This window comes from Chlamydomonas reinhardtii, chromosome 10, assembly GCF_000002595.2.
Source record: "Chlamydomonas reinhardtii strain CC-503 cw92 mt+ chromosome 10, whole genome shotgun sequence".
NCBI classification, from domain to species: Eukaryota; Viridiplantae; Chlorophyta; class Chlorophyceae; order Chlamydomonadales; family Chlamydomonadaceae; genus Chlamydomonas; species Chlamydomonas reinhardtii.
The window spans coordinates 2170533-2186055 of record NC_057013.1 but is presented as its reverse complement, the minus strand read 5'-3'; the positions used below and the strand labels follow the sequence as shown (position 1 = coordinate 2186055).

Below are 15523 nucleotides of genomic sequence, written 5' to 3'. Positions count from 1 at the left end.
ACGCCTTGGCGTCTTTCCCCGGGTGGCTTCAAACACACGCTATCGACACGATGGCCCTACCCCTGCTAAATGTGACCAGCCCGCTTAAGTGCAAGCCCCTGCTTCCCGCTCAGAGGCAATGCAGGGGTTGCGCGCTGGTGTCGCCTTTTGGGCGGCACTACGCACTCCTAATAGTGGCCTTGCCTGCTCCACACACCAGGCGTCCTACAACCAGGCATACCAGCAGTGAGCCATGCAGTGCGAAATGTAGCAACGTCCCGCAGTTTGCCGCGCTCTCTTCCCCCATCATCCCATAATTCCATGCCACCGATCGTACGACGTCCCGCATCCTGCTCAACATCCATGCCCGGAACCCCACGCCGAACCCCCCCCCCACCCCGTACACCGAGGCCGCCTGCCGCCGCGTCCCATGTGCATCAACTCCCAGCAGCGGGTGCAAGCGTGCAGCGTGCAGCCGACATCCAGGAGAGCGGCCGGCAGCCCGACACACCCACCCTGACCCACCCCTGAGATGACCCAGCTGTATGAACAGCAAACTTTCGTGCACTGGCGGGCGACAGCACTGGCCAGCACCCCTGCTATGTGCAACAACTTGCCACCATGCGAGCAGGATGGTGGGAAACAGGTAAACTTTTGACTAAACCGCCACAGAGCAGGGACTAATGCGGGGATGTGAGATGTTGTATCCCGCGTAGATGACGTTGGATGACCGCCTCAGCACCTGGATGGAGTATTAGCCTTGTGCAAACCGTGCAAACAGGGGCCTGCTGGGCCGTGATGTCCGGGGGTTCGTGGGGAGGACACCGGGTTCTACTGTCTCCCCTTGCCTCCTAGGAGGCCTGTCGGTCGCCAGCATGTAGATGGCAAGCCGCAATCAGCGGTCGTGGTGGTCTATAGGTCACTTCCCTGCCTGTGTGTTCATCTCAGTGAAGACATAAATTTGCAAAATGTATCACAAGTATTTATGCGAGCCACATCGAAAGCGAAATTAAAGGCCCGATTCCAGCCGCAAGCGTTAGTTGCCACGAGCTATGGCGCCATTACTTGAGTTGTCGTGAAACTACTAGGTGGCCTGCAGCCGCTGGTGGCGTAAGGACTGTGCTGAAGGCGTGCAAGCCAGCGCTCTGCGCTCAGTGGTGCCTGCAGGCTTTGGGTTCTACAATCACAACCAACCATATAACCGGCTGGCTGTGTGGCTCATCTGAAACGGTGATTTTCGGCTCGAGCATCGGAATCATAGGGGGCACGCTTTCCGCTCCGGTTGTTTTGTGGCTGGGCACCTTGTATAATCTGGGATATGCAACGGCCTGCTGTGTTACGGGTCTGGGGCGTGTGGGCGTTTTTGCTTGGACGCTGAACGGGACGCTTCTGCGCCAATTCCGCAGGAGCTGTACTGCTGCACTACTTCGTGGCGTTGAGCCGTATGTCCAGTCATTTGGTCATAGCGTGCATACGCTAGGGCCGCTCCAAAGCTTGTTGCCTACCCTTGCCCTGAGAGCGACCACGGCGGTGGCGGGTCGGGGCAGGGTTGGGTGGCAGGCTTGGTTCAGGTGGCGTTGCGCCCAGCCAGCGTGCTCGGTGCCGTCATCAGGCTGACACCGGTAGGGCCTGAAGAGCTCGCTCGCTTATTCACGGCGCCGCTGCCTGTGGTCGTCGTGCTGGGCGACCAACGGCCTGCAAGCGCGTGTGGGCGTCCCGGCTCACGCGCCATTGGATTATGGTGAGCGCATCGTCTGGCTTTGACGGCGCTGGGGCATCGCAGCGGCAGGACCATGCGCTGTTGTTATGCGATGGCAACAGCGGAATGCCTGGCAAAGACGGCCACGACACGGCCCCATGTCGCGTGCCTTACAGGGCTCGCCCAACTTCATCCACACCGTGTGGCCCTTCGTGCTGCTGCAGCCGGGTAGCCGCGGGGTCCCAAGCGCAGTCAGCCTGCAAACAGCGAAGCGTCCAGTTTTCCTGCTGTACTGTGCCGCTGCAATGGTAAGGCTGGTCCCGGGTGGCATGCTGTGTGCTAGCGCAGCGTTTGTAGCGCTGACGGAGTATGCACCGGCGCAATGGTTTCTTGACTCAGCGGACGCCGCGTTCTCAACATTGTCAAGATCCTGCCTATTTTGCCGTGTTTCTGTGTGCAGTCAAACATCTGCATGATGGCGCTCGCGTTCGTGCTGAGTGTGGCATGCACGGCGGCCACCACGGCCGTGCTGCGTCAGAGGCTCTTCGAGCCCACCTATGGGCCGCTGTCGGTCCTTGTGCATGTAAGCGGCATATACAGGTTAATTCGGGGCAGACCACATGTCCGTTGATGCGCATAAAAGTTGATGAAAGTACGAAGTGGCTGCTAACGCTTCCGCCAACAACTTCGCCTGCCCCGCCTTCGTGCAGCTCTCTGTGATGGGTACGCTGTCGCTCGCCTGGCGGGCTGTTTGGGAGGGACGCTTCCCGATTCGGGGACGCCGCGCCTGCGGTGCCCCTCCAGCAGCACATGCTGACGATGCGGCGGCGGAGCACGGCGTGGCGACATGCACAGATTCCTGTACAGCGCTGCCAAGCAAGCCGCCGGGCCCAGAAGCTGCCGGCAGCGGGTCGGCGCCAGCGCCTCGACCACTGCGAGTGCAGGCTACGTCTGGCTTGGGTGCTGTCGGCGCTGTTTGCCGGGTTGTGGGTGTGGAGTATATGAAACAGCTGGAGCTAGCCATGTCGCCAAGGGCCCACAGCCTTTGCAACGGGGAAGCCGGACGCTCCGCGCCGCTGAATGCCTTTGCCAAGCCAGCCAGGTATGTGTGCGCTTGCATGCGTGTGTGTTTTTGTGTCTGTGTGTGGATGTGGGTGGGGGGGTCTATGCATCGGCGCTGAAGGGCGACAGGGTAGCCTGACAGAAGTACGGACTGTGTGGGCTTAATGACATGCCACATTCACCTCACTGCCTGACTTTGCCTTGTTCTCATCTCCTCGCCATGCTGTGCGAATACGGTGCTGCTCGCCAGGCTCATGCACCCGCACAAGAACGCATCGGCTGGGCCACAGCCGCATGCGCAGCCGCAACTGCGGCTCGCTTCGCTGCTTCAGGAGGCTCTTGCAAGTCTGGCTGCAAGCGCCGGCGTGTCTGGTCAGCCTGCAGCTGCGGGCGCAGGCGCCAGCCTTCCTTTGCGCCTCAGTTCCAGCCTTAGCCCCAGCCTCAACGGGCGTCCTCGCCAGTCGTTTGGTGCGGGCTCGCACAACGCCGAGCCGCGCACACCGCGCGTCACGGAGGCTGCCGCTTACCGGTCCTCCAGCGAGCCGGAGGAGCTAGTGGGCAAGGCGGTTCGGGCCTCTGCGGGCGGGCCGACGCATGGGGTGCAGCGATCTCCGCTGGAGGGGCTGCTGCGGCGGCGGTTCTGCTCGCAGGTCCGGCGTGGGGTGCTGCGTATCCGCATCGCTGGTGCCGACCCAGATCAGCTGCCGGCCGAGTGGCGGGAGCTTGTGGCGGCGCACTTCACTGGCGAGAGCTTGTAAGCGTGGGGCGTGTCTGGTGGGGTCGGCGCCATGGCTGGCTACGTGTGGAGGGGCAATGGCGGGCTATGTTGGGGACCTGCGGATGATGCACTGTGTGCCCGTGCGCTTTGTGAAAGCCCCTGATGGCCTGGCTGCTGCGCTGCACGGACAGGGTCCCTGGCTGGTGCCAATCACTGGTCACGGGCGTGGCGGTGCGGCGCGGCAGCATCTACCTGACGGTGTCGCTGGTGGAGGCACCCATGCAAGCGGACGGCGGTGAGGGCGTGGGCGGCGCCGCCGAGGCCGGCGTTGGCGATGCAGCGCAAGCGCCTGGCAATGCAACAAGGCCCATTGGCCCAAGCCACCTTGGCTCGTGGGACTCTGGCATGCGAGACATTGCGGTGGCCAGCGCAGGCATGGATACTGCCGCATCCACCGCATCCATTGGGAAGGGCGTGCACGCGGCGACAGGGCCGCCGCCGGAGGTGTCGCCGCCCTCGACGGCCGCGTCTTCCGGAGCTGGGGGCTTGTGTGAGCGCATGGCGGGCGTGGAGGTGGCGTCGTCAATGGAGCTGGTGGCGGCACAGGCTGCATGCCACAGCGGGCCAGGCTGTGAGCGACCGTCTCCGCCAAGCGGCCGCATGCGGACCATCCGCCGGGGCGGCTCATCGATATCCTCCACTTCGTCGTCGGCTGCAGCACCAGCCGCTGCCGCGGCGGTGCATGCTGGCTCTCCAGGCCCCTCGCAGGCGTACCCGCTGGGCCCGCGCCGACGCGTGGCCGGCATGTGGCGTCACGAGCGCGCGCACGCGGCTGCCGGCTACTCGCAAGCGACCAGCAGCGCCGCCAGCGCCGTCCTCAGCCCACTCTCGACGCCCGGCAACGGCAACATCCCGCTGCGCGTGCTCGGCCCGCCAGGCGCGGCCGTCTCGCAGGCACTCGCGGCCGCGAACGGCTCTGCCGGCTGCCCGGCGGGCCAGGCACCCAGCCCCGCCGATGCCACGAGCCTGGGCGTGTGCGCGGGTGCCGGCCGCTCTACCAGCGGCAACGGCGGCACGCCGCAGCAGCAGCACCACCACCAGCACCAGCTGCACCCGGGCCAGCACCCGCAGCACCACGCGCCCATGCTCTGCACGTCCATGCTGTTGCCGGCGCAGCAGGCGGTGGTGCGCGGCGGCAGCCTCAACAGCATGGGGCTGGCCGGGCTGGGCCCCACGTCACAGTCGCAGGAGATGCAGGGACCGTCGCTGCCCGTGCACAACGGCTCCACGACCACCGCCGGCTCCACCACGCGCACCGGAAGCGTGGGCGCGGCGGCGATGCAGGTGTGCCGCTTGCGCACACACGTGTGTTGCTGTCGTGTGCCGCGTGCCACGCCAAGTCGCAGGTGCATTGTGTCAGCTGCTCAGCAATGAGTTTCGCCATCTCCTTTCACTCTGAATACTGTTACCGCGCAGAACATCCATGGACTGTGAATATTGATTACTACGGCCCTTCTGTCTCCGCAGGTGGCGCAGCTGCTGGACGCAATGCTGCTGCGTAGCCGGGAGATGGGCACCGAGGGCGCCTCTAACTGGGGTGCGTCGGTCGGCCTGTCCGCCGTCAGCCAGATGGACGGCGGCCTGCCCATGCAGCTGCGCCAGGTGCGTCGGCGGCTGCCCACGCCAGCACATGTGTGGGTCCAGCCGGCGTGTTTGTTGGTGCGCTGCCTTCAGCCTTGGCTGCCAGGGCTGGTGCATTGCGCGTTGGGCTTGGGTGAGGGGCTCCCAGCAGTGCCTCCTGTCTTGACTGGTTGCGTATGCGCTTGTGTCGTTGTGTTGTTGTCATTGCCTCGCACAGGTGCTGTGCAGCGCCAGCTGGGAGCTGGACGAGGGCATCACCGGCAGCTGGGAGGCCGAGGGCCACGGCCTGCTGGGCGACCGCCCCGGCGCCGCCGCCCTGCAGGCGCATCACCTGCTCGTGCAGCAGCTGGCGCACGCGCACGCGCACGCGGCGGCCGCCGCCGCCGCCGCCGCCGCCGCCGCCGCCGCGGCCGCCCAGCCGGCCCAGCACCAAGAGGGCGCCGGCGCGGGAGCTGCCGCCGGCGTCGTGCACTGGTCCTCCCACCCAGCCGCGCTGTCCGGCACCAACACGTCACTGGGTCACGCTGCAGTCCAGCGCGCCGTGCAGCCGCCTTCGGGCGTGCCAGGCGGCGCCGCCGCCGCGGCGGGCGCGTCTGGGGCGGCGGCGGGGCCAGACCCGGCGGAGCTGGCGAGGCTGGTCGCAATGGCACGGTCCAACAGCGACCCGCGCTCCGCCGCGCCAACTGGCGCCCAGGGAGGCGCCGCGGGTGCCGGGGCAGGTGCCGTGGTTGGGCCCGAGCCCTCGGGGGCAGCTACGGTGGCCTCCATCGGCGCGGGCCTTGGCGCGTCAAGCGCAGCGGAGGCGGCCGCGCACCGCGCACTGCTGTCGCTGCTCACGCCGCAGCAGCTAGCAGACCTCGCTCAGCTGCAGCAGCTGGCACGGCTGCAGACGCACGTGGCTCTGGCACCGCAGCCGCAGCCGCAGTCGGCACAGCTGCAGCCGCAGCCGCAGTCGGCACGCCCAGGTGCTGCCGCTGTCCAGGCGGCTGCGCAGGCCCACGCGCACGCGCAGGCCCCGTTGCAGCAGCTGGCGCAGGCGCCGGTGCCCCCGGCGGCAGCGGCGCGACCAGTGTACCCCGCGTCTGGCCTGGCGGTACGCGCAGACCCCGTGTCTCTGACCGTGCAGGACGTCGCGGTGTCGCCAGTGCTGGTCTGCAAGGCGCCGCTGCTGTTTGCTGCGGCGGCAGGCAGCCTTGCAGCAAGCGTGCCGCCGCGCGTGCCCGCTGCCCCGGCCAACGCGGCGGCAGCAGCAGCCGCTGCGCCTGCTCGCGCAGCTGGGGACTCGGACGTGGTGACCATGGCGCGTAGCCGCAGCGACTCCATCGGAGGAGCTTCTCGTCGCGTCGCGGCAGCTCTGCGCAACGCCGGCGGAGCAGTGCCCGGGCCTGGGCTCGCGGCCTCAGCCCCACAGCCCGCGGCGCCCGCGGCGCCTGCCGAGCCCCTAGCGGCGACGGCACCCGCTGCGGCCCCGGCGGCCGGCTCGGCGCCGCTTTCGGAGTTCAGCCTGTCGCTGATGTGCACCCCCGCGACGGTGGCGGAGCTGTCCGTGATGCTGCGCTACTGCGGCCCCGCCAGCGTGTTCGGCGAGCAGGCGTACCTGCCGGTGCAGCTGCAGCTGGACTCGGGGTCGCCGGCGGTTGCCGCGGCCGTTCGGCTGCAGGCCGCCAGCGCGGAGCGGGAGCGCAGCGGCGGCGACACACAGGCCACCCGCGACGTGGCGGAGGAGGACGCGGCGCTGCTGCTGCCGGCGCGGGCGACGGTGCGCACACCGCTGGCGGACCTGGCCTGCCCCGGCGTGCTGTACGTGGAGCTGTGGCACGGGCCGCAGCTGTGCGCCTGCCTGCCGGTGCTGCTGCTGCCCGACGCCGCGGCGAGCTGGGCGCACGAGGTGTGCAGCCTGTGGCAGCAGCAGGCAGAGGAGGGCGAGGCGGCGGCGGCGCTGGCGGCCAATGGTGGCGGCGCGGCCGGCCACGCCGGCGCTGCGGCGGTGTCTGCGGCGGCGCATCAGGTAGTGGAGGACCTTGGGGGCTGGCTCACATACGCGGCACACCGGCGCTACGTGGCTGAACGGCCAGCCGCCGCTGCACGCGCGATGGCGATGGCGATGGCTGCCACCGCGGCTGCAGCCCAACAACAACCCGCGCCGGCAGCTGCGGACCAGGCGCTGTCAAGCACGCACTCGGCGGCGGGGCTGCAGCAGTTGACGCAGGTGCTCGCGGACGCAAGGCTGCCCGACGGCGGCATTCCTGGCCGCAGCACCAACGCGGCCGCCGCGGCGGCGGGTTGGATCTGGCAGCCGGCGGCTCCACCGCCGCCGCAGGTGGTTGCGGCTGCGCAGTCCCAGCTACAGCTGACGCCGGTTGCCCCGTTAGCCGCGGCCGCGCAGCCGGCCGCGGCGACCCCGGCAGCAGCTGCGCAGGCGTCAGCGGCGCCGCAGCCGGCCTCCCTGGCGCTCTCCTCGCAGTCCTCTTGGGCCCTGTCCGGCACGTCCAATGTGCTCCCAGGGTCGCGCGGCCTGCCCGCTGCTCCCGACGCCGCTGCCAACAGCACCGGCGGAGACCCAGACCGCGGCGCGTTGCTGCCGCTGGGGCATGCGCCCGTGAGCACGGGCGCTGCCGACGCCGGCACGGGCGCTGGTGGCGTGGGCGGCGCGCTGCTCGACGCAACCATTGGCAGGGGCATGGGCGGTGGCGTGGATGCCAGGGAGGACATGCATGAAATTGCCGGCATGGGCGACGGCATGGGCGACGGCATGGGCGACCGCGAGCTGTTCCACGATATGATGCTGCAGGAGGGCTACAACTGGCTGGCAGGTGCGGCTGGGTGGCTGGCAGGGTGGGTGGTAAAGTGGGGTTGGTGATTCGGTGACTGGGTGAGGGGGTGGCTGGGTGGGCGCTTCCAGGCGTGACTACGACAGCGAGGTGAGGGGGCAAGGGGGGCGAGGATCCTGCTGCCCTGCAACGTTTGCCTGTCCCCGCTTGGCTGCTGGCCGCTTGTTTATGGCCTCTTGTGTGAGCCCCGCGCCCCCTTGCCGCCCCTATGCCTGCCTCCCCCAGACTGCGTGGAGGCGGGCTGCTGCGGCCTCGCCAACGCGCTGCTGCAGAGCCTCATCGCCGCGGGCTGCTCCGCCGCCGAGGTGCTCCGCACCTGCCGCTCCGCCGACGGCCTGCCGCTGCTGCACGCCGCGCTGCTGTCCCCGAACCCCGCCATGCCCGACCTGGTTTGGCGGTGGGGCACGGCAGCGGGCGTGGACATGGGCCCGCGGCCGGGCCTGCCTGCGGAGGCAAGCGCCGAGGCGGCTTGCGCGGCGCAGCCCGGAATGCCGCCGACGGAAACAGCCGCCTTGATGGCGGGTGCGGGCGTGAATGCAGAGCATGGAGCGCTGGGGTACGGCTCGGGCGTGGGTGCCAGCTTGTCCTCCTCCCGCGCGGACTTCAGCAGCGGTGTTATTACGAGCTTGGGCCGCTTGTCTGCGTCGAGCGCGGCCGGCTCAACCGCCTGGGCGGCGCCGCAGCGCGGTGCGCAGACGGCGGCCGCGGCGGTGGCGCTGGGCGCCGTGGCGGTCGCAGCCCCGCTCGTGTCGCGGGCGCCCAGCCGCAGCCCCAGCCTCCTGTCCGTGGGCGCGAGCGCGCCTCTGGAGGCAGCGCCGTCGCCGCAGCCGAGCCCGGCGGGTGTTGCTGATACGCAGGCGCAAGCGCCGGTGCCCTCGGGCGAGCGAACGGGTTTTACCACAGCGTGGCTGCTGGCGTCTTCCTGGGACAGCCTGCGTCGGCGCAAGGCGCCGGCGCAGCAGGGCACCGGTCCGGCGGGCTCGGAGGGCGCCGGCGCAGCACCAGCACCGCTGCCAGCACCGGCAGGCCGGTGGCTGCTGGCGCTGCTGCGGCTGCTGCGGGGCGGCGGGATGCTGGCGCTGCGCGGCGGCGACCGCGCGGTGGCTGCGCTGCATGCGGGGCTGCTGCGGGCGAGCCCCTTGTACGACAGCCGCAACGGCGGCGTGGTGGAGCAGCACTTCCTGTGGTAAGGAGGAGGGGCGCTTGTTCGTGCCATCATGGGGGCTGCTGTTGCATGCTGTACTTCTAGCGGGCCGCTCTGTGTGCGCCTGTCCGCGGTCCGGCACATGGCCTATCATGTTCCGCCAGATGGTCTACCGTCTACCACTTCCTTAACTAATCATGAATGTAACTCCCCGCCCCTGCAGGTTCTTCCAGCAGGGCCACGGCTGGGTGTTCTCCGCCTGGTGCTGGTCCATGATCCCCATCTACATCATCACCGCCGCGCGCTTCGTGCGTGAGGGGCAGTGGGCGGACCTGGCCTTCACGCCGCTGTGGCTCTGGGTAAGCATGCCGCCGGGGCGCCCCGCCTGGACAGCCTCCTGCCAGCACCCACACACGCACTCGTACCATGTACTCATTCACCTGGCTCAACATGCGGGCGCAACAACCTCCCTGTGTCCTCACCCTTGCGTACCGTACTGCTCCGTGTCGGCTGGCACACTAGCTGACGCTACAGCTCACCCTATATACGGTAGCTGACTCTTTGCGCTCGTGGCCCCTCGCCGCCCGCAACAGCTGTACGTGCTGTGTGCCTCCATGGACGTGGCCGGCGCCACTGCCGCCTACCGCGTGCGCACCGAAGCGCTGTCGGCGGCCATGCACGTCAGCCACACCGTCGCCAAGGCGCTGGCGTGCGCCGGCCTGCCGGCCTACCCCATCCCGCCCGGCGCGCCCAGCCGGCTCTACTGGTCGGACGTGCTGGCGTGCGCCACCCTCAGCGCGCTGTGCGAGCCGGTGAGCGGCGGGCTGGCGCGGGCGTTGTCGCCGGTGTTGCGGGGTGGTAGGCGGGGACTGCACCAAGCCTGGAAGGGCATGGGCCAGCTGGCGTCCTGCGGGGCGGGCGTTTTGGTTGTGCTCAAAACCGCACGCGCGCGTGTGCCCTTTCTCGGCTTCGCCGCCGACAATGACGTGTTCGACTCCATGGCCGCAACCTCGCAGGTGCGCATCTACGTGGCGCTGCCGGCCCGGGTCATCAACTGCACCGTGTCCACGGTGCTGTACCGCCACGCCGGCGCCGCGCCCAGCTACCTGGAGGCGTTGCTGCTGTCCGCCTCCTGCCACGGTGCGTGCGGGATGGCGGGCTTCCGGCACCAGAGCCGGACTGTGTTCGCACCTGTTACCTCAATGTTCTCATACAATTTCGCGGCTTCTGTTGCTGTTGTTTCCCGCGCAGGCCTGGGGCTGCTGCTCCAGCACAGCGTGGAGAGCCACTACCGCCGCACCTTCCGCGCCTCGGGCGCCCACGCCGTCGCCACGGCCGCCGCCGCCGCGCAGGCCGCCGCCGCCGCCCCCCTGGATGCGGCAGTCGCCGCAGACAGCCACGACGCCGTTGCCGCGGTACGGGTCGGCCCCGGCCCAGCCGCAGTTGCGGCCGCAGTTTCAGCCGCGACCGAGACGGTGGCCACCGGCAAGGTGACGGCTTCGGCAGTCTACAGCGGCGAAGCCGCCAAACCGGAACTCGGCGCGCCGGCCGCGGGGGCCGCGGCGACGGCCGTCGTCGCCGCCAGCGCCACGGTTTCCTCCGTGTCGGCCCGAGAGTATGTGTCGCCGCTGCGGGCGCTGCACCTGGGCACGATGGACGGCCGCGAGGGGCTGCACGCCCTGGGTGAGGAGGCGGGTGAGGACGATGGCGACATGGCGCGGTCCGTCCCGGCGCTGTCCTCGGGCATGCCCTCGCTGCTGACCTCCGTCAGTGAGGCGGCCGCAGCCGCGATGGCGTGGCCGGGGTCGCTAGGCGTGGCCCCAGGCGCAGGCGCGGCCGAGGCGGCGGGCGGCGGCGGGCCCTGGCCGGCTACGCCGGGGCCTGGCAGCGGGCGCCAGGCGCCCCTGCTGCCGCCCTCGACGTTGGAATCGCTCACGCACCGGGAGGCGCCGCCTGTACGGCAGGTGGGACAGTCGGGGGTGGATAGTGCGGCGGTGCCGACGCCCCCCGGCGCGGCGTCCACGCGCGCGAGCATCGACTCAGCCGCTGCCGCGGTCGCAAGCATTGCTTCGGCTGTTGGAGCACGCAACACAGGCCCTGAAGCGCTTGCTTTCATTGCGTCCGGTATTGTGCAAGAGCAGCCTCAGCAACCGCAACGGCAGCCGTCCCAGCAGCAGCTGCTGCAACAACAGCGGCACCAAGAGGAGGGCATGGTGCTTGCTGCACAGCCAGCGTCATTCGGCACGGACGCCGCTCCCAGCGCCGGTCCGCACCTCGTCGCCCGCGGCCGCCAGCCGGACGGTCCCTCCTCCCTTACACCACCGGCCCCAGACGGCGGCCACACGCACCACGTGCGTGCCGTGCCGCCAGCAGATGCGCCGCTGCCGTGCGCCCGCATCGCGGCCGCCGCGGCGCTGCTCCAGCTGCATCCAAACAGCACCGGCACGCCTTCGTCGCACGCGCTACTGTCCCATGGCTGGGGCTTTGGCGAGGGCCTGCTGCCCTCGCTCCCTGGCTGGGCGGCGGGCCTGCCGGCCGGCATGAGCGGCCTGCCGTTGGAGGAGTCGCCGCCCGGCGCCCCCTGGGGCTCCTCCATCGACTCGGTCTCGCCCGCCAAGGGCGCCGTCTCCGCCTCCAGTCGCTCCACCGCCGCCTGGCCCTCCAGCGCCGCCCTGCTGCTGCAGTCCCTCAGCCACCCGTCCTTGCAGCTGTCCTCCGTGCTGCCCGCAGGCGAGGCCGCGGCGCCACCGGCGCAGGTGCCCGGCCAGCCGCAGCACCGTTCGCCCCCGGGCCAGCCGCGCACGACAGCGCCTGCGGCCCTAGCAGAGGAGCCTCAGCAGCAGCAGCAGCAGCAGCAGCAGCCTGCAGGGGAGCCACAGCTGGCGGCGCCTGCGCCGGTGGGCCCGCTGCAGCTGCGGTCGGAGGCGGTGCGGCCGCCCGACGAGACGCCGCAAACGCCGGACGACAGCGCGGCGCTTTGCGGGCGCATGCTGGTCACCGTGGGCTCCATGCTGGTCACCTCAACGGCCGTGCACGCCAACAGCCTGGGCCGCCGCAGCAGCAACAGCAACAGTGGCAGCGGTAGCGGCGCTTGGCGCGGTGCGTTCGCGGCGCACGTCGCCGGCACGGGCGCCAGTGGCGGCGGCAGCGGCGGCGCGATCACCTTCGGCCCCAGCCGCGGCGCGACTGCGGGGGCGGCGGCGCTGGTAAGCACCGGCCCTGTGGCAGCAGCAGCAGCTGGCACCGGTAGCTGCGGTGCCAGCAGTGGCGGCAGTGGCGGCACTGGCAACGGCTCCCAGGGCCGGCTGCCGCAGGCGCGCGTGCCCACGCTGGCAGGCTGCAATGACAGCGGCGCGGCCGGGCGCCTCGAGGGGCTCCGGCCCGAGGCGAACGACGCAGACAAGGCGGCACGGCCGCGCCGCAGCGGCTCTGCCTGGGAGGCTGCCCAGGCATCGCTGTTGACTATGTCAGCCACAGGCACAGACGCGATTGCGAGCGCGGGGCAGGAGGGCAAGGGCAGCATCACGGGCTCGCGGCGGCCGCTGGCTCGCGGCAGCGCCGCACAGGCCACCGCCGTCGCCGCCCCGGCCAGCGCCGGCCGGAGCAGCGGCGCGGGTAGCGGCAGCCTGCAGGTCAGGACAGGCGGCGGCGCAAGCGCCGGTGCCCACAGCGGCAGTGTGAAAGCTGCTGCGAAGCGGCTGGCCAGTAGGGTGCTGACGGCCCTGAAGATCAAGAGCAAGAAAAAGAAGCCTGAGGCGGGTGGTCCGGAGGCCGGCAGGGAGTGAGGCGCAGGCCGGCAGAGCCACGCGACGTGCAGCTGTGGTACTTTCCTTGGTTCCGCAACAGAGAGCATTTCCGTGCACCATCACAAGCCACTTTTTGAAAATTGCACGACAAGGGTCCCTTGGCCGCAACAACGCACGCACGCGTCTACGCAAGGCCCCTCTAGTGCACCTTGTACGTCACTTTGCGGCCGCCGGGTACTTATTCTGTGTGGGAGGCAATTGCATTGCAGCGGGGCTTCGCCTTGTAGTCGCTCGTGATATTGGAGGGAGAGCATCCTGCATGCAGTACTTAACCTTGCCATCGGCAATGATTTAGAGGGGTTACCTTCACGGTATCATGGAAATTTGGTTGGCGCCTTTTATCCATTGAGAAACGGCGGGAGGCGAGTGTGTAGGGGGCACGGGGTCCGTGGTGCGGCTCCACCGGTCTGGTGTGGCGGCCAGCTGCATTCGCCGTTTGGCGCTGACACGTTGGTGGTAGGCGCCATGTGGTCGCTGTGGGGAATGCGGATATTGCACTTGGTCGTAGGGCGGGCGGCGTTCTGTGCCTGGAAATTGCACAGTGGGTCTTACTGTGTGTGCACACGACAAGCACCAGCCGCCGCCGGAACAGCCAACGGCTTGTCGGCACGAGCTAGGCACGGTGTGGTGCCAGGGGTATAGAGCTTACTTGCAATTGCTTGTCATTCAGCGGAAGATTTAACCTAGCGGGGGATGACCCATTCTTGTTGGAGAACACAATCAGTTCAACTTGTTGTGCCATTGCTTGGGGCCGAAATGATTGGGCGCGGCACGATTCAGACTTGGTGCAAGGTTGTTTCAGTGGGTTTATCATGCGCTGTTGGAGGCGCCCCAAACTTAATCCACCCTTCACGGGCAAGGGACGCAAGGCTGAAGGGGGGGGAGGAGAATACAATATCGCGCCTGTGGTGGGTGCAGGCAAGGCGGCTGCGCTGTGTCTCAACCACCAGCATGCACTGCGTGGTGGCTGCGGGCTTCAGGACCGCGCGGACGGGGCTGTGACCTATGCTGGCTGTGCATTTCTCATTTGCATTTGTGGACAAGTGAGTGCTAAAGGAGGCTATGTCCGGGCGATGAGGTTGTTCGGCCTCAGACTGTGGAGGGGCTCAGCCCCTTTTCCCGTGACCGGGGAACACTTGTCACTCCCAAATGTGACTCCCAAGGTTTAGTTGCCGTGGACCTCCTCCATGGCAGCGAACAGCGTGATACAAATAAAGTTGAGTCGTGTCTGCTTACGTGTGCGCATACGAACATGAGCTGAACGGATGGGCAGTCGACTGCCGGGCCGCTTGCTGCTACCACTGGCAGCCGCACTTACGGCCAGGGGGTTTGGGGCACGCGAACTGCGAAGCACAACTGCCGCAGACCTGCCGTGTCGACACTGTTGAAGATGTATCTGCCCGTGGAGGCTTGGCAGGAGCGGAATGCCCGATGGATCTGCGCTTTGTGGACCGGCGAAGGGATAGCTGATGGTGTGGGTGGAGTCGAGTTGTGTGTGTGCAGGCGTCGGGACGGCAAGGCCCTGCGACAATGCAATGGTGAGAGGAGAGAAGGGTGGCGGCAGGACGAACGCATGCGTCCAGATGTAGCACGAGAGCGGCGTGCAGCCCATGAGCCCAGTGGGTGGTGGGCTACGTCTGCACCTGCCACGCGTCGTGAGACCAAGAGAAGATGAGACCAAGACGGCCGCAAGCATGTAAACGGCATCGAGCAGAGGTGCAGCCATCAAACCATAAAGCGGACAGGGAGTAGGGGGCACGGTCGTGAACGGAGAAGCGTTTGGAGAAGCATGCATGAACCTGCTTTTCTGCAGGCTCAGACGCACTTGCTGTGTGTGTTCTTGTATGCCAGGAACGAGCGTGGATGCGGATGCGTGGTAGCAACATCATGAGTGGCAATATGTCGACTCACTGAGACGCCGAGGATGCTGTTGTGCGCACACCGTACTTTCGGAGTGGGGGAGTGCTACGAGGGTTTGCAGGTATCAACTCTGACATGAATGATCAGTGGACACCTTGATGAGCTCGGATCCTGGCTGAGCAATCGACTGCGATGTAAGACGGGCTGGCCGCGACTCGCGTCGTGCATGGTGTTGCTGGGCCACTGTAAGGCCTAAGGAAGGTCAACATGCATCGAGGGACAGCACCGGCGGAGCTCAGGGTGCTAGAGCACCCGCATGGGCTTTGGCTACTTGCAGCCAGTAGCCAACGCCCTTGCTGCCCTTGCTGTATGAACACATGATCTGGCAATCATCATTGGTCGTTGTGGTGGCCCCTCACCTGGGATGACTGGATGTGGGCTTCAGGAGGCGCTGGCGGCTTGCCCATTCCCTTCAGCGGCCCGGCTCCACACGTCCACAAGCACGAGCAGGAGGTGGACTGCCAGCGGCCCCCGCTGCTGCACCCTTATGGAACAAGCGCATCGACAGGCGCGGGGCGCTGCAATCCGAAATGGGGGAGAACAGCTGCGCACGGTGTGCCCCAAGCAAAGGCGTCCGCCCGGCCATCTCGTGTATGCGTGTGTGTGCGCGCGCGCGCGTGTGTGTGCGATGGGACAGTGTTAAGGCAGGTTGGTGAAGTCCCGCAGGGTGCAGCTGATTCCCAGACCCCATCCCGCCATCCCGCGCGCGCGCGCGTGTGTGTG

General features: G+C 68.2%; 1 protein-coding gene across 2 annotated transcripts; it reads left to right on the top strand.

Moving 5' to 3' along the window:
- The first annotated feature begins 960 nt into the window (after positions 1-960).
- On the top strand, positions 961-14950 carry CHLRE_10g433700v5 (uncharacterized protein). 2 transcript variants are annotated; one of them, XM_043066684.1, is made up of 13 exons: positions 961-1720; positions 1903-1986; positions 2139-2261; positions 2389-2780; positions 2991-3494; positions 3650-4802; positions 4986-5120; positions 5317-7912; positions 8156-9116; positions 9298-9433; positions 9668-9886; positions 10091-10214; positions 10326-14950. In XM_043066684.1, the coding sequence occupies exons 2-13, from the start codon at positions 1984-1986 to the stop codon at positions 12857-12859; spliced, it is 8880 nt and encodes a 2959-aa protein (XP_042920082.1). In that variant the 5' UTR covers positions 961-1720; positions 1903-1983; the 3' UTR covers positions 12860-14950. The 2 variants fall into 2 exon arrangements, with proteins under 2 accessions (XP_042920082.1, XP_042920081.1); XM_043066685.1 differs by having other exon boundaries at positions 1855-1986.
- The last annotated feature ends 573 nt before the right edge of the window (positions 14951-15523 follow it).